Genomic DNA, 21,210 nt, shown 5'->3' on the forward strand with positions numbered 1-21,210 from the left:
TTTCTTGTGATAAAGCAGATACAACACAGTCATCCTCACTAAATTGTCTTCCTCCCAAACTGCAGCATAAAAAAGCACCAGAGGTATTAAATCAACAGTTTCAGTTTATCTCACCCTAAACTCTTGCTTATTCAGCAAATTGTATTCCTTATCTTAATCTACATTCACAGCACAGCCCCTTCAAATGGTCTGACATGAAAGAGTCTGCTCCATAGTTCTAGTTCCTCTGCTCTGTGATACTGTAATTTCACCCTCTATAATAGATCCTCAGAGGCTCCAGGATGTGTGTGATGGGAAGAAGAAAGGTCAGAACTGTCAGCACATCTGGAAGAATCCATGAACACATCAGAGAGTGACTTGTCATGTCTGAGATCTGCCTATTTAAAAGGAATCCTGCATGATCAAACAAGTTCATCTTGTTGGATAGATATTTGTATCTCTTGTATGTATATTGAACTAAAAAACTTACTAGATATCTGCATTTTGAGTAAATTTGAGCTTATAAACTCACCAGGATGCCGCCATGTTTTGGTCCGTGCTGGTGGTGTGATGTCACAGTTCCACAGCGCTCCTCACTGTTCCTATGCAGGCAGTAATGCTGTTTCAGACTGGCAGCCAGTGTTAGGGCTGCATCTCACACACAGAGAATTTTACAATCTGAGGTCTCTTCTATTTTTTATTTGCACCATGAGCAGTTATCGTCCATCTAGTCAGGAAAATGATAAATACAGAGCCATATTTACCTTCTTGTAGCAAATATTTATGTCCACATCTGCAGAATATGTTTGAAATACGTTTCTTGATGAACCAGACGAAGGCCTTGAGCTAAAATGTGTCTGTTTAATAAAGTTGTTCCCTGAATGTCTACTCTTTATGAAGCTTTCTGTTTCAACACAGTTCAGGTAAAGGTAAACAATACGAAAGCACTTCCGGTTTTTGCTTTTCAAAGTAAAAGTCCACTTTAGCATTTCTTCAGAGAAAAACCTATCCAATAAGATGAACTAGTCTGATCATGCAGGGTTCCTTCTAAAAACACAGGATGTGTAAGCAAGAGGGCAGAATAGAGGTTTGTCTCTGTCAGCATCCAGAAAGACCAAACCGTTTATTCTGGTAACTTTGTCCAAAAACAGAAAAAATGCACAGAGACAGAAGACTTCTGACTATCTGAATCGTTGTTCACTGCCTTCATGTTTGTGCTTCAAATACTCCAGCCTGCAGTGAGATGCATCAGTTTGCAGGTGTTTCAGTCTCACACATGCTAATAATGAATTCAGGCAGTGAGAACAGAGCTAATGTGAGAAAGCAGTGAAGTGATATCTCTCTTTGATTTGTGCACAGCTCACATTAAACTTGAAAGGAGTTTTTATTACCTTTTAAAGCTGTTTTTTTTAAGTGCTCCAAAATCAATTCTTCCAAATAAAGCAACATGACTGCTTGTGCTGACTTTAACCTGCTTTCGATGCAGACCTGCTTTTATTGAGAAAGAAATTTTGGGGAGATCAAAGATGATGCCATTACTTAACCACAGAAAAAAGGACCATTGCTATCAAGAAGAGAACTAAGGGAACAGTAAAAAGGTAAATATTTGATTTCAAAAGGTGCATTTGACTTTTGACTTACTGTGTTTTTATAGTGAAATGTTTAATTAAGAGGCAGTGATCTCATTTGACATCACTGTGGCTAGACTGGCTTAACCAAAGTGTGCTGATATGGACACTAAAGCATGTGTTTAATGCAATATTATTTAATTAGTGCACCAAATATGGACCCTAATTAACTGCAACTAATGTTGATAACCATAGATTGTTTACTTCTGTGTTAGGTTGTCAAAATGTTTGATTATTCTATTATTTCAAACACATTACAGCATCTTTTAAAGCTATTTTCTTTTATTTTGATCATTAACTCTTTAAAGCCTGATACCCCCAATAATAGCTAGACAATTCTCATTGTCTCACCTGGCTCATAATCTCTGTTCCAGTTCATCCCAAAGTCTTCATAGTCTTTGCTTTGTGCCCCGGGGGCACAGTCATGCAAAGGGCTTTCTCCAAACTACTGTCACAGAATTGGAAGCGTAGCATTGTCCCAACTGTCTCAGTATGCTGAAGCATTAAGATTGGCCTCTAGCTCAAGATAAGGGGCCTAGGCCAAACCCTAAAAAAAACAGCCTGATACCACTATCCCTCCTCCACCAAACCTCACAGCTGTCTCAGTGCAGTCAAGCAGGCAACGTTCTCCCGGGATCCACCAGACCCAGACTCGCCCATCTGAATACCAAACAGAGAAGCATGATTGGTTACTCCACATTTCCGCTGCTCCACAGTCAAGTGTCGGTGTGCTTTACACCACTCCATCTGACTCTTGACGTCAGACTTGGTGATGTGAGGCTTGCACACAGCTGTTTGACCCTGAGAACCCATTCCATGAGGTCATGGGTGTAGCACAGGGGGGGAAAAGGGTACTGATTACCCAGGCTCACAGTAGGGAGGGGCCTCCGAGAAGCCTGCGATGAAAAATGTGTTTTTATTCATTTTTTCGTAGTAATCAGTGTCATTATTGGATCAAAAGTGACTAAATAAATCAATCAACGGACTGAAATTTGTATCAAATAGAGTAAAATACAATACTCGGGGGCCCCTGTTCCTCCCTTTAATGTCCACATGGTGTAGGCAAGCACTGCAAAATAAATTTAATTTGACCATAGTTAAAATATTGCTAATAAACCAGGAAATTGTGGTTCAGAAATACATTAAAATTCATAGATTTTATAAAAATGAGGCAACATTTGTTACATGGATAGCCACTTAAGGGGCAACTTTGTTCTTTCTGGGGGCTCAATATCCCTAGCTATGCCCCTGCATGAGGCTCCCAGTTTTTGTGCTTCCATTAATGCAAGTGGAAGTTCACAAAATTCAGCTATGGAACCAGCAGAGTATCGGTGACTTTTATGCACCATGTTATGGCAGTTGCTGTTGCTCCTAAACACTTTCACTTTCTAAAAATATCACTTACAGTTAACCATGGAATATCCAGCAAGGATTAAAGCATTTTTGTTGTATTTGGATGAGAGCTAAAACCGTGATTCTAAATATTTCTGCAACAGATGGGTAGCGCAACCTGTGCAGAAACAAAAGTGTTGTGTGTAAATCTACATTTACTACTGTAGCTAGTTTTTCCATTAAAATGTCACTGTTTATGCTCTACATAATTTCTAGGCAATGCTACTTTGTGCTGTCATTATATTCTTGTTTTTCTTTGATGATAATTTGTTGGTCAATGAAAGGAATAATGGAATAAAATGATTGTGAATATAGCAGTCTACATCCTACATAAATTAGATCTTCACATAAAAAGCCCCCTTCTTTCATTACCTCCGCCAAGGAGGTTATGTGATCGGTCCGTTTGTTAGTTTGTTTGTTAGTTTGTTAGCAACATAACTGAAAAAGCTGTGGACGGATTTTGATGAAATTTTCAGGAAATGTCAGAAATGGCATAAGGAAGAACTGATTAGATTTGGGGACTGATCCAGATTCTGTACTATTGGGAGATAGGGCTGATGGCGCTGTTACCACTTTATACCAGGAGATGGCGGACATGAGTAACTTCAATCCCAGCATCATTTTGGTTGTGTTTCCATTCAAAGTTTTGGAGTTTATAGAATTTGAAAGACGCATGCCTGGTCAAGGAGACGAGTCAGAGCGTAACAGAGAGAACGACAGCGAATTGTAGCGAGAATACTCACAATGCTGGGAGGAATAGAGGAATATTCACCCCCTGCCATGACTTCCAGTTGTCCAGTGAGACCATAGGTGAGACTGTCAGTGCATCTGTTGGGTGGCAGGCAATGCTTCCAGCATGAGAGTTCACTTGTAGCGAAACCAATGCTTTTCCTCACCATGTGTCCACCCCACTGGGAAGGGAGTGAATGGGAAATGCCATGGTGGGAGGCACATTGGGACAGATTCAGAAATTTTTTAAAGGATTCTTCACTACTAGGAGACATGGCTAGTCGGGAAGGTCTGCGCTCTCTGGGTGCTTTTCTAGTTATATATTATTAATAGATTAATTTTGTGTTTTTTTATTATGCTTTAATAAATATATGTCCTCCATAAATGTTCCCATCTTGTGCTCTAGGTTACTGTGTCTCCTGCAGGACCTTCGTGCTTCTTTCTTTTCATTTATGACATTTTGTTTTTATCTTCTAAGAAAAGTGAATCGTTTTCTCTGAAATTGAAAGGTACATTAATCCTCATGTTGTAGTAATACTCTGAAAGCACTTCAAGGACCCTTGGGAGTTCCTGAAATCCACATTTGTGGATTTGTTTATTCCCTGTGTGGCCACTAGATGTCCTTCAAACAGTCAGGCTCAGTACAGTAGCAGCTGATAGAGTCATTACAAGCACAGTCCGTCTTCATTTGTCACATCTTCCACCCAGTTAAACGGCTAGCACGCTCCATGCTGCTCAATATTGATCGTTAACTCCGCTAAAGAAACACTACATTTGGTTGTCTCGAAGGACAAAACAATCATGCGTTGAGATCCGTGCGTCATCTGGACCCCGGCGGTGCGTACTGCCTCTCTCCGTCGTGCCTCAGACCGGAGCTGGAGGGTCAGTTTGTGCACACACCGATCAACGGGATCCATAAACCAACCAATCCGTCGCGTCTCAACCTGGATGACCCCCGGAGTGACGCGTCTCTCCGTGAGGGTGAGGAGGGTGCAGGAGCGGAGAGAGGAGGAGGAGGAGGAGAGGAGGCGCAGATCTGCAGGTGCTCTAGCGCTGTCGTAAAACAGGAGAGTCCGCGAGCATCAGAGCGATGCCAGGGGTAACCAAGTACAATTTAGTGGATGACGCGCACGATTTAAGGATCCCCATGCACAACGACGAGGTGTTTAAGCATGGGGTCAGCTTCGAGGCGAAGGTAGGGACCCTCTGCATCACAGACTTTATGAGTGACAGCCATCAGTAGATGCTTGTGGATCATTTTGAGCCCAAATGTCCAAACAGTTACCACTGTTCATCTTTATCCATGACTTTTCCTGAATGATTGTGTTTATCATTTCTATAATGAATCCACTTTTGGGAACTTTTGATCGTTTTTAATTCAGTCACGTTTGACCTTCCTGTTCCTTGCATGAACAGTGTTGCAGAATGAAGATCTGATGAATGCAACATGAATTGTCTCTATCTCAGGACAAAGTTGTGATGAATGGAGGACATGCCTGTGACTCACTGCATTTTTGGTTTATAGTTTTGTTTTTTTCCTTGATAAATAGCTCTGACCACAACTTGCCAAATCCACAGTCATGCTTTTGAGTTCAATTTGTGGTCATAAAACTCAACATAGTCAAATAACTGATTTAAGACAGGAAAGGAAGAAAATAAGGGGCTGGATTTTTTTAGTTTTGGTATTCAAGATTTAACCTGCTGAGGCTTGAGCTTTTTTTTTGTCATGCATTTTTAGTTTCCTCCACATTATTCGGACCTGATCAGTTTTAAAGCTCAACCGTTTCTTTTAAAAGGAGTTAGTTTTCACTGTAAATGATGTCAACAAATCTCCTGAAAGTTCTGTTTCTGCCAAAAGAATACAGCACTGAGTTATAGAGCAGATGTTCTGGCTCTGTCAGTTGGTCTCCAGTCAGTAAGACATGGTGTCTGTCACTGAGAGAGGTATGGTTAAGTTGTTTTGATGATGGACTGTACTTGAGAAGGCCAATCATCATCAAAATGTCCACAAAAAGTTCAGAATTTCCTGTAAAAAAAAATATCCAAAATATTATATAGTATCCCAATATATTTCACAAATTCAATAAAATGTCAAAGAAATTATCCCAGTGAAAATCCTTAAACATTTCTGTAGAATATTTTCAAGAAAAGCACGCCAAACTTTCTGGAAATTTCCAAGAAAGCATTTGAAAATGTCAAAAGACAATTGCCTCAAAAATTCCAAATACATTTCACAAAAATGTACAAATACCCAATGTTTAAAAAAAACTTCCTCAATATAAGAAAGCCTCAAAATTTCCCAAATTCTCATGAAAATACCAAAATAATAAAAGCAAATTTCCCCAAAAAATGAAACTTGCAATGCAATGAAACTTCCCAAATTATACAAAATCTCCCAAAATGTATTCAGATATTCTCGTAAATGTTTCACTTTATTATAAAGCCTAAATATTCCAATAAATCTGTCCCAAAAATTGAATGTAAATTCCTGAACATTTTCAAGTGAATCCTTCAAATTTTAAAGCAAATTTTAAATTTTCATATGAAATTCCCAAATATTTACAAATGCACTCCCCTAAATTTCCATAAAATAATGGAAAATTCCCCAGACATCCTTAAATAATGAAATACCTAAAATTTAAAAAATCTAATTCCCCAAGATTCAAATAAATCCTTAAAAAAAATCACAAATACATTTCCTTTATTAGCATAAAAAATGCCTAGAAATTTCCAACAGACTCCCTGAAACAAATTTCCTAAACTCCCATTAAAAATTTCAAAATAGATCCAAGTGAAAATCTGTCAAAACTTGCAATATAACTCTCAAGAATATGCAAAGATATCCACAAAACTTCCAAGAAATTTCTCGAAATATTGAAGGCACAAATACCTCACAAGTTCCCAATCAAATAAACCCCCTCAATTTTTAAAATTTAAAAAAAATCCTGAAAAATCAAAAATACATTTCCTTAATCCCTAAAAGACTCCAAACTCCCCCAAAGCAAATTTCCCCCGAAACTTGCAGTGAAACTCTCCAAAAAAAAAACAACCCCTGGATTTCCATGAAAACTTCAATGGACATACAGAAATTTTCACTGTATTGTAGAAAACCAAGATACAATGTCCTCATATGTAGTTGCAGGGTCTAAAGATGCTTAATTTGTCTGCATTCATCGCAAAGAAAAAAACCAGAAAAATAGTTTCAGTACAAATTTCTAGAACCACAGTCATGCGTTTGAGTTTAATTTGTGGAAATAAGATCCGCAAATATTCAAAAGCTGTTACGAGCAGTAAAAGAAGAACCTTCTCATAAAATGAAAGACTGGATTTGTCAAAGTTTTGGTAGTCATGATATAAAATTGACTGCATTCATCACTTAAATTTTTTTTTAAAAAGTAGCAAATCGACTTACCAATAATCTGTCTTAAAGTAGCTGGAGGAAAATAACTTAACTATAAATTGAATTTATCTCGAGTTGCACATAGAAAGTGGTCAGAGCTCAATGAGAAGTTCACAGTTTGGGGGAATCAGCAGGGCCTCATGTACAGAGGCTGGGGTCCTCAAAGAAGGCAGCTGGGTGTCACATCTGGCCTATGGCTCCTTTCTTGTTTGTCGTTCTCCACCTTCTCTCTCTTCCCCCTTTTCTGGCTTCATTTTCAATCCTGTCTCTCAAATAAACAAAGAAGTCTTAAATAGAAAAAAGAGCATGGTTTGCCAGTCTAGCCCTCCTAAACTATTCAGAAGCATTTCTTCACATGAATATTCAGCTGTAAACCTCTTATGTTTTGCAGTACATCGGCAGTTTGGAGGTTGGTCGCCCTGGCAGCCGGATGGAGATAGTCGCTGCAATGAGGAGGATCAGAGTAAGTCACTTAACCCGCCACTGAACTTGACCCCTGCGTCGATAGCAGTCTTAACACATTAAGAGGGGCCCGCCGACTGATGGGGTGCATGCACAATGATCCACTCTCTCTCACCCTCTCGTCTTCATCTCTCACCTCGTGCTCCCTGCATCCTTATCCCCTCAACATCCTCTTTACACATAAATCACCAGTGTGTGTAAAACCACACGCTCTGCAGTTTCAGTGGGCTGTCAGCAGCGCTTTAAATCAAGGCAGGATTTATGAGACAGATTTTATGGCTGAGGAGAGATACAGCGAGCAGGATTTTATGTGTACTATTAGAAAAACCAACTGGCTCCGGAGCCTCTCTGCAGACCTGACAAGGCCACAGGAAACAGTGCTGCCTTGTCATTACACATGACTGCAGTGTGAGGCGCACAGGGAGGAGAGGATTTAGCCGCATGTCAGCTGTTGGATCTAATCTAACAACCCAAGTTATTGTATCGCTTAGAGGTCAAACACATCCAGAGTGACACCAAGAAAGGACTTAATCCTGATCCCTCATGTTTGCTGCAGTGTAATGGCCATTTGATTGTGCCGGCGAAGATTTACAGATGCTGTATGTTTGAATTTGCTCTGACATATCGCTCAGGATTATCTAATTGGTTTTCTGGCTCTGTTTTTCTTCCTAAAAGCTTTTGCATGCAGAAGGTTTTTCCTTACAGCAGCAAACACAAAAATAATATGACAGGCCTTTAAAGACCCGGCCAGCCATGTCCATGTAAATACCTTTTTCATCCATTCCTAAACAAACACATTCAATTAAACACCTTTGGATTGTAGCTCTTATCTCTAAGCCAAGTTTGCAGTGTGTTTCTCTGCAAAGTTTCAAAGCAGAAATAATAAACTGGAGGAGATAAGAGACTGTAGAAAAGAGTGAAATACAATAAACAGAATTACGCCCTATGTGGGCGAGATTCAAATTGATAACACAAAAGCGAGTCAGCAGCAGAGTGAGGGCTGTTTGTGAGCTCTGTAATGGCTCAGTAATTAAGAGTCTCTGTTTCTGGGGAGAGACGTTCTCACCAAGGTTATTATAGTTAACAAACTAAAATTCAAAAATCATTTTAGTTAACTGAAACTAAACCAAAACTAAGCTTTACTGAAAAAATTAAAACTGTATAGTGCGCTAACAAAACTAACTAAGATGAAATAAAAACAGAGACAAAATAGTCTTAGTTTTAGTCTTTGACACAACCATATTGACTGGCACCTACACCAGAGTCTGGTGTAGGATCGATTGGTTAAGTCCTCATACAGTGGCAGTTTTATGTCTGGAATTGTATTCAAACATCATCTTTAAACAAATAAAATAAAAAGTGAAAAATAGCCTGTTTGAATATGTTTTAAAAATGTATGACGTTCCTCAGCCCTGACATGTATCTGAAAAAACTAAAACTAACACTTAATCTAATAAATCATTTCAAATCATTGAATCATTTTTGCAAAATAAAAACCAAACTTAAATAACAAACGGCAGCAAAAACTAATTAAAACTAAACTGAAATTGAAAAAAAAGAAAGTGAAAACGAAATAAAAGTAAAAACTATTTAAAAATCCAGAACTATTATAACCTTGGTTCTCACTGAATATTCAACATGACCTCAAAAGGCTTGTAGCAGCTTAGAGAGAAGAGTAAAGGTGATCAGACACCAGCTGACATGTGAGCTCATGGAAGTCTGAGTTAGTTACCAAACACCAGTACTACAATAATAAAAAGTATTCACCCCCTTGGATGTTTTACCCTTCTATTTATTTTATAAATTAATCGTGGTTAATATAATTTGGCCCTTTTGACAAAAAAAGAAACGCCTCTAATGTCAAAGTGAAAAAATATTTATACAAAGGCCAATTAAACAAAAATATGTAAGGTAAAATAAGTGACTGCATAAATATTCGCCCCCTTTAAAGTGACTGACCTTACTCAACAGAATTCCAGCCAACTGGTGCTAGTAATCTCACAATTAGTGAAATAGGGATCACCTGAGTGCAGTGAATGTGTCTCAAGTGATTGTAGTATAAAGACACCTGTTTCTGGAAGGTCCAGTCAGTGGTTTATCAGTACTCTTGGCTACCATTACACCATGAACACAAAAAAACTCTCCAAGCAAGAGAAAAGGTTATTGAAAATTATAAGTCAGAGGATGGATACAAAAAATTTCCAAGCCACTGAACATCCCTGGAGTTCAGTTAAATCCATCCTCAAGAAATGGAAGGAATACAGCACATGTGTAAATCTGCTTGAGTAACAGTGTAAGAAGGAGACTAGTCAGAGAGGCACCTGTGACTACTCTGAAGGAGTTACAAGCTTTATGAGCAGAGATAGGAGAAACTCTGCATACAACAACTGTTGTCTGAGTTCTTCACCAGTCAAAGTTTTAAGGGAGATTGGAAAAGAGAAAGTCAAAACTAATATGAAATCTTGACTAGAGTTCCCCAAAAGCACGTGGGAAACTCCATGGACAAGTGGAAGGAAGTTGTTCTGATGAGACCAAAAGGATGTTTTCTGGACATCAGACAGGACCCTATATTTGGCAGACACCAACACCAACACTGCACATCACCACAAAAACACCAGCCCCACTGTGAAACATGGTGGTGGCAGCATCATGCTGTGGGGATGCCTCTCGGCAGCTGGAGTTAAAGGTAGAGGGTAAAATGAATGTGGCAAAATATAGGAAATTCCTGGAGGACAATATTGAGTGTGCAAGAGAGCTATGGCTTGGGAGAGCATTTATTTTTTAGGAAGATAATGACCTAAAGCATACAGCGAAAGCTACACAGAAATGGTTTAAAGACAACGAGGAGTGGCCGAGTCAAAGCCCAGATTTCAGTCCAATAAAGAATTTGTGGCTGGACTCACACTGCACAACACTGTACTGTACTGTATCCTAACATATCATAATGTATCCTATAATATTGCATGTGACAGTAAAATAGCTATGTGGTTCTCACAGGTTTATAGACAATCACTTCCAGATTCATTAGTGATAAAAATACAGGATGGGACTCACTGTGTTGGCAGCAGTGATCCCTTTTCATCTTGTAAGACTTCTTTTATTCTGAAATGTCAAACAGAAATGAGAAGACAGTTCCAAATCTGTAATAAATAAAAGTCAGCTCCTGGTTGTTATTTTTACACAAAGTAAAGAAAAGGATGAAGAATTTCCTAGTCTGTCATGCAAGGAGAGGACGGGTGATTCCGCAGAACTTCATCTGATCAATTAATCATCTGATGCTGGACTGTGTGTTTTCAAAGTCAGACGTGCTATTTCACATGGATTCAAATGGTTCTTAGATGTCTGAGCCCTGGTATTTGGAGTATGAGCCTGCAGTGGAGGCAGGGGTACGGGCTCTTAATCATGGAGAGGGATGAAAGTGTCCCGCACATGTCTGCTTCCCTGTGGGACGTCTGCCTTTGAACGCTTTAGCAGCTCACAGAAACAGAAACCGACAGTTTCTCAGTGTTTACTCAATCTCAGATTTCCCCTAAGGAGGATACAGTCAAAAATATCTTCCCATCTGCACAAGCCCTTCTCTCTTTTTCAGTGTATCATTTGCCCTGTGTAAAGAGCTTCATCTCTGAGGGTACATGCGATATTTTATGCGAGTCACACTGCGCGGCTTAACAATCAGTTTGGTTTTTTTAGAGCTTTTCGCTATCCTTGAATGGTAATTTGAGTCTCATTGTTTCCTTCGCAGTATGAATTCAAACTGAAGAACATAAAGAAAAAGAAGGTCAACATTGTGGTATCCACCGATTCTGTCAAAGTGATTCTGCGCAAAAAGAGGAAGGTGAGTTTTCTAGGGTGCAGACTGTATTGAGCTCAATCATTTGGCTTTTAGTCACTTTCAACCCACATTTTTTATCTGATACAGAGAAAAGGATGGTCATGGGATGAGAACACAACCTTGGTGACACAGGACCCCATTTATAGGTAAGCTCTAGAGTTATCACAGTACCAACAGTTCAAATTAAAAGCAAAACTAGTAAAATCATATCAGCACATTTTGATTCCAGGGTTAGAAAAGTACAAGTCCTAGGCAGATATTTTTAGTTTGTGGCATTACCAAAAATGACAAGCAGACTCCTGTACATTGTCTTAATTGTAGAAACAATGTTGGCAATATCACTCTTTCAACAACCTTTGTTGGGCTTTTAATTTATTGATAAGAGTAAGAGTAATTAAATTCCAATTCACTTGTATTGTCTTCATTTTGACAGGATCTTCTACGTGTCACATGATGCCCAAGACCTGAAGATCTTCAGTTACATTGCAAGAGAGGGACAGAGCAACATTTTCCGCTGCAATGTTTTCAAGTCCAAGAGAAAAGTAGGTTTGACTCCTGCCAACAATGAATGCTTTCAGCTGATTATGGCTATATTTCATATTTTCCCCAAATTAAATGAAAAGACCACAGTTGTAAATGAGTTAAGGCATAGCTTAAGTTTTTGTAAGTGATATAACCAGTAAGGCCTAATACATCTTCCTCTATCATATCTGATTATTCATATCCTGATAAGTAACATATCTTGTAAGTCTGTAAAGTAAGTGTTTTTGTGGTCATTGTGTCCTTTCATTCCGTAGAGCATTTATGAGATCAGGCACTGATGTTAGACAAGAAGACCATCATACTCTGTTCCAGATCATCCCACACCAAACTCATCAAATCAAATCTTTATAGTCCTTACTCTGTGTACTGGGAAACCGTCATGTTGAAATAGAGAAGGGCCTTCCCCAAACTGTTGCTGCAAGTTGGAGGCAGGATTGTCCAAAATGTCTTGGTATGCTGAAGCATTAAGGTCCTCCTTTACTGGAGATAGGAGGCCTAGCCCAAACCCTGAAAAAGCCCCATTCTATTATCCCTCTTTACTCATCTGATTGCCAAATCCAGAAGCGTGATTCATCCCTCTATAGAACACGTTTCCACTGCTCCACAGTCCAGTGTCAGTGTGCTTTACGTCGCTCCATCCGATACTTGGCATTGGACTTGATGATGTGAGGCTAGCATGTAGCTGCTTGGCTATGGAAACCTGTTCAACGAATCTTCCTCAACACAGCTTATGTGTTTACATTAATGCCAGTGGAAGTTGAGAACTCTCCAGTTATGTTATAAGCAGAGTGTTGGTGATAAAAACTGCTAAGGCATCATGTGCTTAGTAGTCGTTAACCCCACTCTAGGATTTTTTTCATGGTCTTCTGCTTTGTGGCTCAGTTGCTGTTGTTCCTAAACGCTTCCACTTTCTAATAATATCACTTACAGTTGACTGTGGAATATCCAGTAGGGATGAAATTTTGTGAACCATCTTATTTCAAAGGTAACATCCATCACAGTACTCTTCAGAATGACCCATTTTGTATCACCAGTGTTTGCAAATGCAGACTGCATGGCTAGGTGCTTGATTTTCTACACCTGTGGCAACAGGTCTGATTGAAACATCCATACTTAGTAACAAGTAGGTGTGGCCAAATACTTTTGTCCATATATGGTATGTCAGCCCTGCAGTGGACTGACTACCAGTCAGGGGTGTATCACCACCTGCAACCCCATCTTTGTGACCCACATGGAATAATTGATATAGATATTTGAAGAACAGATAAAACTTACAGTTTGAGTTATATTTTCCAAATAAGAAATATTATATATTTTCAAAGGAAAATTGCCCTACAGTGAAATAGTCTTATATGAAAAAATCAATACAAGTGTCATGTCTGTATTAAGACTGCAGAAAGGGAGCCGGTGTGTGTTAAAGTTATAAAAATAGGTTTATTTCTTGTTCACCGTAACTTCAAAGGCTCCTGTCTTTATCTTATAGCTCTTATTTATTATATACTTTTTTAATTGCCCTTACTGTCAGTGCTGAACCATAATCCAGCAAGGGATTGCTAATAACTCCATTTCCTCAAGGGTCCACTTGAGGCTGGCTGAAAAACCTAGTACCAATGTTCTCCACATGTCCTGTCTGCACAGCCTTCTGTCCACGCCACTCATTCAAGAGCAAATCTCACTCTTCCTAAATAATGTTTGTTTCCACAGGATGTGTCCAGTCTGTCCCTATTGTGTGCCAGAAGCATCACACCACTCCAAAGTTTTGAAATGAGTCTATTTTGGATAGAGCCATTTCATTAACAAAATCAATGATGAAAAGTGTTTGTTAACAACCTTTCTTGAGGAGACGTCACAAGGAAAGGCTAAAAATAGCCCACTGATGATAAGACCTAAAGTTAGATTAGTTTCAAATGTCAGATGCAGAAGATGAAAATTCGGTTCTTGGCAAGAAACCTGAATAAATGCAGTCATTCAAGGGAGAGATGTTTGATTAATCAGCAATATAAAACAAATATACAGTATGATTTCAGTTGTAAATATTTTATTGTTATCCTTCCAGTAAATAAGAGACAAATATTCCTGATAATAATATTAATATAAAAGCTTCCTGGGTAAAGTCTACTCCAGGGTGCTGAAACCTCACATACATGAGGACCAATACAAATTTCTTCCTGACTGTGGGACAGTGGACCAGCTCTTTAACCCTGTGTTCTGTAGATTTGGAGAAGGCTTATGACAATAATGTGAGGACCACTGTGGGAATATGGAGTCCTCGGGCAGCTACGGTCAGCGGTCAGTTCCATGTATAACCAAAGTGAGAGTTGTGTTTGCATCCTCAACACAAAGTCAAACATGATCCTGGTGCTTGTTGGCCTTCATCAGGGCTGTCCGTTATCTCCAGTTCCGTATGTGTGATTTTCAGCTGAGTGTGAAGTGGGTGGGATGAGAGTCAGCACCTCCAAGTGGGGAGGGTGTTTGGCCCAAGTGAAGGAGTTCAAGTATCTTGGGGTCTTGTTCATGAGTTAGGGTTGAATGGACCGCTGTGATGAAGAAAGAGCTGAGCCAGAGGGCAAAACTCTCACTTTCCCACCATCATTCCTACCTTCACCTATGGTCATGAGCTCTGGGTAATGACTGAAAGAATGAGATTGTGGGTTCAAGCAGCTAAAATGAGATTCCCGATGAGGGTGTCTGGGCTCAGCCTTAGAGAAACGGTGAGGAGCTTTGACATCTAGAGGGATCTTGAAGTAGAGCCATTGCTCCTTGACTTCAAAAAGAGCCAGTTGAAGTGGTTTGGGCATCTGATCAGGATGCCTCCTGGTCATCTCCCTGTGGAGGTCTGATTTTTTTTAATTACTCATCTGTTTTAATTGTATTAATTTTATTTATTTATTGAAAACAGAAGGCGACAGGTGAATGCAGGATGTAATCAGGGAACGAGGACGGTTCAGTTTGTCAGAGAGGGAGAGAAGGTTAAAGGAGGCAGGTCTTTAGGTAGGCACCAGTTAGGCCAGTTAAAGGATGCTAAGGACTGGGAGATGCAGGTAGATTTAGGAGGGAAACTGGTTGTGCCACAGGAGATAGTTTGCACCAATCTTAGGCCTGACATAGTGCTATGGTCTGCCAGTCAGTGTGTAGTTTATTTTATAGAGCTGACAGTTCTGTGGGAGGATTCTGTGGAGGAAGCCTATGAAAGGAAGAAGCTGAGATACGCAGATTTAGGAGCAGAAGCTGAACAGTGAGAATGAAAGTTAGGACTTGTCCAGTAGAAGTGGGATGTAGAGGGTTTGTAGCAAGGTCAGCTGTGTCATTACTTAGAGAGCTGGGAGTGCAGGGACAGAATTTGCAAAAGACAGTTAAGGAAATGTCAGATGAAGCAGCTCAGGCCAGCCAGTGGATTTGGATGAGGAGGAGTAATGCCAGCTGGGGCAAAAATGAAGGTTAACGAAACCCTGTAACTTCTCTATCCGTTAGGTTTGTTTAATCCTCTCTCTACTCTGTCTTTCCTCATGAAATTGAGGGAGTGGGGAGGGTAGAGCGCCACACCACGCCAGGCCGGGGGTGTGTGTTAACCCACGACAGGGTACCACACTCTTAGCTCTGCCTCCCCTACCTTACTGTGAAGCTTGCTCTCTCTCTCTCTCTCTCTCTCTCTCTCTCTCTCTCTCTCCCTCTCTCCCTACTCTGTCTCATTTTCCCCTCTTTTTTACCCTTAGTTATTGGTTGTTGCACTGTAATTGTGAGTGGTGTTAAGGAAGGTAGTATCAGCATCGTCACTACCTGGAGCCTGCATGTACAGAGCCTGGGTCTGTTGAAGGTGGCATGCTGTTGAGGCTGTGTGGGCCATGTGGTAAGATAGGTAAGATGATGTCTGCGTGCTAGCATGGTGGGTGGTGAGAGCCGGCATGGAGGGGGGTGGCTCTGGGACGCTGGCGATCACTGTTCAGCCCTCTGGAGGTGTCATGGGACTAATTGGACGAAACACTGACGAAGGAGGGTTTCCACTTGACAACCCCTGTGAAGTGCAGGTTTCTTACAACCCATCGGTCTGCACGGTTGACTTGCGGAGGCAAATAGTAATGGATTAGGGATTTCTTCACTGAGTGCTGATCCTCTTTATAGGGCACAAGTATCTTGTGTTTCATTAAAACTATTCTAAGAGTAAATCATAAAATGTTCATTGATTCAAGTGAGATGGAGATGACTTTGCTAACATTTCAATCTCAATTTTCCGGCTTCATAATACATTGTTGTGACTAAGACTATGTCACATGCTTTGTACCATCTTTAGTTTGGTATCTTTTCCACTCTTTATGCTAAGATAGGCTAACTTGCTGCTTTATTTAGTTTTGTAGAGATTGTAGAGAAATGAGTGTGGAAGCAATATTTTTATCTGACTTCATGCCAGGAAGCATGTTTAAGAAATTTGTTTTAAATTTAATTATAATTTTAAACCTTTTCAGTTGTATTTGAGGATTTGAAAAAGACAAGTGCAAAGATGCAAGGTACAAAGAAACAAACATGGTTTGTTTAGGGCATTATCACAAATGTATACATTAATAAGCCTCAGAATATCCTCAGCTTATCCTTTAAATCGACTGCAAACAACAATGAAGCCCAGCCAGTCAATCACTGCTTTTGTTATGATGGCATTATGACAAATTTCTTTGTGACTCACAGTCCCATTGAACCTCAAATAGGGCTAATTAATATGACAGAGCCCTTATCTGTTTTGGTAAAATTCCCTCATCTCCAAATATCTGCATATAAAGCAGGGACATTTTTACTCCGTGACAAAGACAGAGCATCAGTGAGGTTGACTCCTGTCCCCTCACCATGGAGACCAGACTGACGGTGACTTAGTGAAGCTGAATACTAATCATCAAGAGGGGGGTGGGTGGGGGGGCTTTTTCTCTCAGCACTTAACTACATTTCCGCCACAGCGGAATGAACACCCACCACATTGTCAGGGACACGGCCAGTTGTGCCTCAGTGCCTCCTCGGAGCTGTGGAGCCTTATCGGGACAGTGCAGATGAGGCACGTGTGCTGAGTAGGAGGAGATGGAGCAGCTGATAAAAGGAGATTTAATTTATTTTCATCACAGCATGTTGCAGCTCAGCAGGGCTGACAAGTCAGTGCAAAATGACAACAAAGCCTTTTTGTTTTTGGCCTGAAAAGCAAATTACAATTTGTTTTGAATGGTCCATTCCAAAATAATTCTTGCATTTGTCTTGTTTTATCAAGAGTTAGGTTAAATTTCTAATTGCCTTTTGGCAGTTTGATTTTCCAGAGGCAGATGATGTCAGCACTCCCTCTGGCACCACAGACAGCATTTTTTAAAAATTCACTTACAGTATAGTGAGATTAACGGAGGAATTGGTGGATAAAGAGTAATTCCATGGGATAAGGATGCTGCCACTGGACTTTGTATCAGGGCTTAAGGGAGGAAAAAATCCTTACAATCGATAGAGGAAGTACTGCTGCCTCAAACATTGAATTTTCTTTCCCCATGAGTCCAGCTAAAGGAACAGTGATTCCCAAATTTAATTGCTTTCAGACCAATCGATTCAGCTTGACAAGACATTATGTTAAACAAGGCCTTAGCTTTGTTTTATAGATAAATGATAATAGGTAAACAGCCAAACACAGTTTGCAGATGAATTGATATTGGTCTGCCAAATGTATTTAGAATAATAGTTTGACTTATACATAATGCACCATTTGCTCTTTGATTAATTCATGTTTGTTTGCTCCACTTAGCACAAAAACTGAGAGAATAAGACACAAGGAAAAACCTTTAGGGTGTTGTTCAATCCAGTGCAAGAGGATCTATGTCTTACTATCTAACACAGTGGTTCCCAAACTTTCTCACATGAGCCCCCCTTTGGCAGATGAAAATACACCATATGGACAAAAGCATTAGCCCACACCTGTTAGTTTTTTTATTCAGGTGTTTCAATTAGACCCGCTGCCACAGATGTATAAAACCAAGCACCTAACCATGCAGTCTCCATTTGCAAACATTTGTGATACGAATGTGTGATTCTGAAGAGCTCAGTGACCCTGAGGGAACTGGAACTGTGATGGATGCCACCTTTGCAGTAAGATGGTTCACGGAATTTTATCCCTGCTTGATATTCCACCATCAACTGTAAGTGATAAAATTAGAAAGTGGAAGCATTTAGGAACAACAGCAACTTAGTCATGAAGCTGGAGACCATTTAAAATCACAGTGCAGGCTCAGCGGCTGCTGAGGCACATGGTGCATAAAAATTGCCAATGCTCCGTTGATTCCATAGCTGAAGAGATCTCAGCGTTCACTGGCAGTGATGTAAAAAACTGTGCTGCAGGAGCATCATGGAATGGGTTTCGATGGCCAAGCAGCTGCATGCATACCTCACATCACCAAGTCCAATGCCAATTGTCTGCTGGAGTGGTGGGTGGACCAAGACATTTTGGACTATGCTATGCATCCAACTTTTTGGCACCAGTTTTCAGTCCCTTTTCTATTCCAGCATTACTGTGCCTCAGTGCACAAAGGACTATACAGATGTGGTTTGGTGAGTTTGGTGTGGTAGAACTTGACCGGCCCGCACAGAGCCCTGACTTCAACCTCATCGAGCACCCTTGGGATGATCTGGAACGGAGATTATGAGCCAGGCACAAATTCCCACAAAAACACACCAAAATCTTGTGGAAAGCCTGCCAAGAAGAGTGGATGCTGCAAAAGGGGGACCAACTTCATATTAAAGTACATATAAAGCACATTGTATTTAAATATAATGTGATTACAGTCCCTGTTGGTGTAATGGAAAGGGGGACAAATACTTTTGTCCATATTGTGGATTTTCAAACATTGCTTATCTGCACTTAATATGGCATTTACACACACTAGTAGCAAAGTTTATATGTAGTGCCATATTTATTTATAGTTGGAATCTAGTTCACCTAACTGCTAAATCAGAATGTTTTAACTAGATGGTTGAAGTCATCTGAGAGACCAGCTCTGGTTGGTTTTATTTGTTAACTACAAGAGAAAATGTTGCTACAGTGGGACTGTCGAGTAAGTAAGTAAGTAAGTAAGTAAAATTTATTTGATATAGCACCTTTCATAGAACAAGTCACAAAGTGCTTTACAAAACAAAATATAAAACAGCAAAAATGCATACAAATAGCAAGAATAAAAGACAGAATTAGTACAAACATACAAAATTACCAGCTCAAAAAGATGTGTTTTCAGCTGCTTTTTAAAAATCTCAACTGAAGCAACAGAGTGTAAGTTAAAGGGGAGAGAGTAATTACATGACCTAATGGTAACATATACATAGAAAATAAAATGGGGCCCAGGACAGAACCTTGAGGCACACCGCAGGAAAGACTGCAAGATTCAGAAAGGTAGGGGCCAACTGATACTGAAAGGGACCTCTCTGAAAGGTAACTGGAGAGCCAGTCAAGCGCACTTCCAGTCACACCCACCCACTGTCTCAGTCTGTCAATCAGGATGCTGTGATCCACAGTGTCGAATGTGGAGCTCAGGTCAAGAAGCACTAAGATGGAACATTCTCCTGCACCAGAGGCCATCATAATGTCATTAGTGACTCTGAGTAGAGCTGACTCTGTGTTTCTGATAAAAACCAGATTGAAATTTGTCAAAGATGTTGGGTGCACTTAAAAAAGAAGTGATCTGATTAGCAACAGCTTTCTCTAAAATTTTAGAAAGGACTGTCAAGACAGTCTGGCTGCAGACAGTTCATCTGGGACATTGCTTTATTCATAAACATAGTCTGGCAGTTACATTCATTAATGACCACATTTTAAACATTACAGACTAAGCAACATTTCATTAATGAAACTGACAAAAAGGTCAGAGGTCTAATCCAGGATTAGATTATGTCTCTTTATTAGTAGTGGTGGCCAACACAGCTTTAGCGTCATTGATGTGACTAAATAAGACAATGTACCTACCTAAGGTAGCTTTAGCAATGTGAGCTTTAGCAAACGTAGTGAAAGCTAACTTAGCTATGTAGATATGTAGCTTAGGTGGCTGCTTGTGAGTTAATCTTAAGGTGTTTTTAGCTATATTAACTGTGCAGCTCTGTAGCTTATGTGGCTAGCAGAGCTAAATAAACTACTTTGCTTTGTTAGAATGTTTTCATGATGGATGAGCTTTTTTCCTGTAAGAAGATTGTTTAATTGGCTATTAAACCTCTTGTAATCCAGTTTTGCAGGTGAGGTTTTTGACTTTTAACTTTTGGTATCCCAACCCCTTACCTGAACCCTTGTCCAGGAAGTTTAATCAGATTTTATTTTGAAAGTTTTTTGCATATATTCTTGTTCTGAGATATACGGTGTCTCAGATGAACTGTCTGTGAGGAGGGCTGACAGAGTTGTACGGTCTGCAGCCAGAACCCTCTCAGGAATGTTATAACAATAGGGGGGATGAAAAAAACATAGGTGTAGTGTTGCTCTCTTCATCTGTGAGCTTTTGAAGTGGATGTTGCAGGTTGTTTTTAACTGTTTAACCGATTAAATGTGGTATATTTAGTCATCAAACAAAGTGCCCCAACCCTCACTGGTTTACAAGACACCTGAAAAAGTGACAAATATCATTACAAAATATAACATCCTTTTTACAGATGGTTTTAAACCTTGTATTCTGACTCCTCTGTAGCTCAGCTCTAGCTTTCTTATTCCTTTAATACCACTCAAGGTTTTCTCCATTTTCTTGTTTGCAATGAGTCACTCTTACTTTTATTAACTATACTGTTGTTCTGCATCAGGGTGCTGTGTGACTCATCTTCTGAACATTTGAAAGCCAGCATACAAGCAGGATAGCATTTTATTAACTCTATGGTAGATGTGTGTCCAGAATCTACTGAATTAAAAATGCTAGTGTTTAGCTTCAATAGCTATTTTTTAATTCATGCTAATTAAACAGTCCTGTTTGATGACCTGATGATGGGATACACCTACTGAGTCTCCTGCAATCACAACAAACTTTCTATCACTCCCTCTGCCGACAAAGTTACTCGCCTCTGAAATTGACCAATCCATCACTATGACAGCAGAATGTATGCAGAGAGGAGTAGAAAGACAAGGACACAACGCTGTTAGCTCGTAATAGTGTCTGACTTTTATGGGTCTCTGTCTCGCCTCCTTTTCTTTCTACTAGTGTGAATATTTCCCATCATCTTCCTCTTTACCTTTGCACAATAATACCCAAACACACCTTCATCTATCTGCTTTC

General features: G+C 39.9%; 1 protein-coding gene across 1 annotated transcript in view; it reads left to right on the top strand.

Moving 5' to 3' along the window:
* Positions 1-4,424: 4,424 nt before the first annotated feature.
* LOC121520584 (carboxyl-terminal PDZ ligand of neuronal nitric oxide synthase protein-like) overlaps positions 4,425-21,210 on the top strand; it is a 33,957-nt gene continuing 17,171 nt past the window's right edge. The window contains exons 1-5 of the mRNA XM_041804106.1: positions 4,425-4,923; positions 7,520-7,591; positions 11,333-11,425; positions 11,510-11,568; positions 11,856-11,964. Coding sequence (XP_041660040.1) covers positions 4,819-4,923; positions 7,520-7,591; positions 11,333-11,425; positions 11,510-11,568; positions 11,856-11,964 — 438 coding nt within the window. The 5' untranslated portion in view covers positions 4,425-4,818. The remainder of the gene's footprint in view (positions 4,924-7,519; positions 7,592-11,332; positions 11,426-11,509; positions 11,569-11,855; positions 11,965-21,210) is intronic.

Source organism: Cheilinus undulatus, linkage group 13 (genome assembly GCF_018320785.1).
Source record: "Cheilinus undulatus linkage group 13, ASM1832078v1, whole genome shotgun sequence".
NCBI lineage: Eukaryota > Metazoa > Chordata > Actinopteri > Labriformes > Labridae > Cheilinus > Cheilinus undulatus.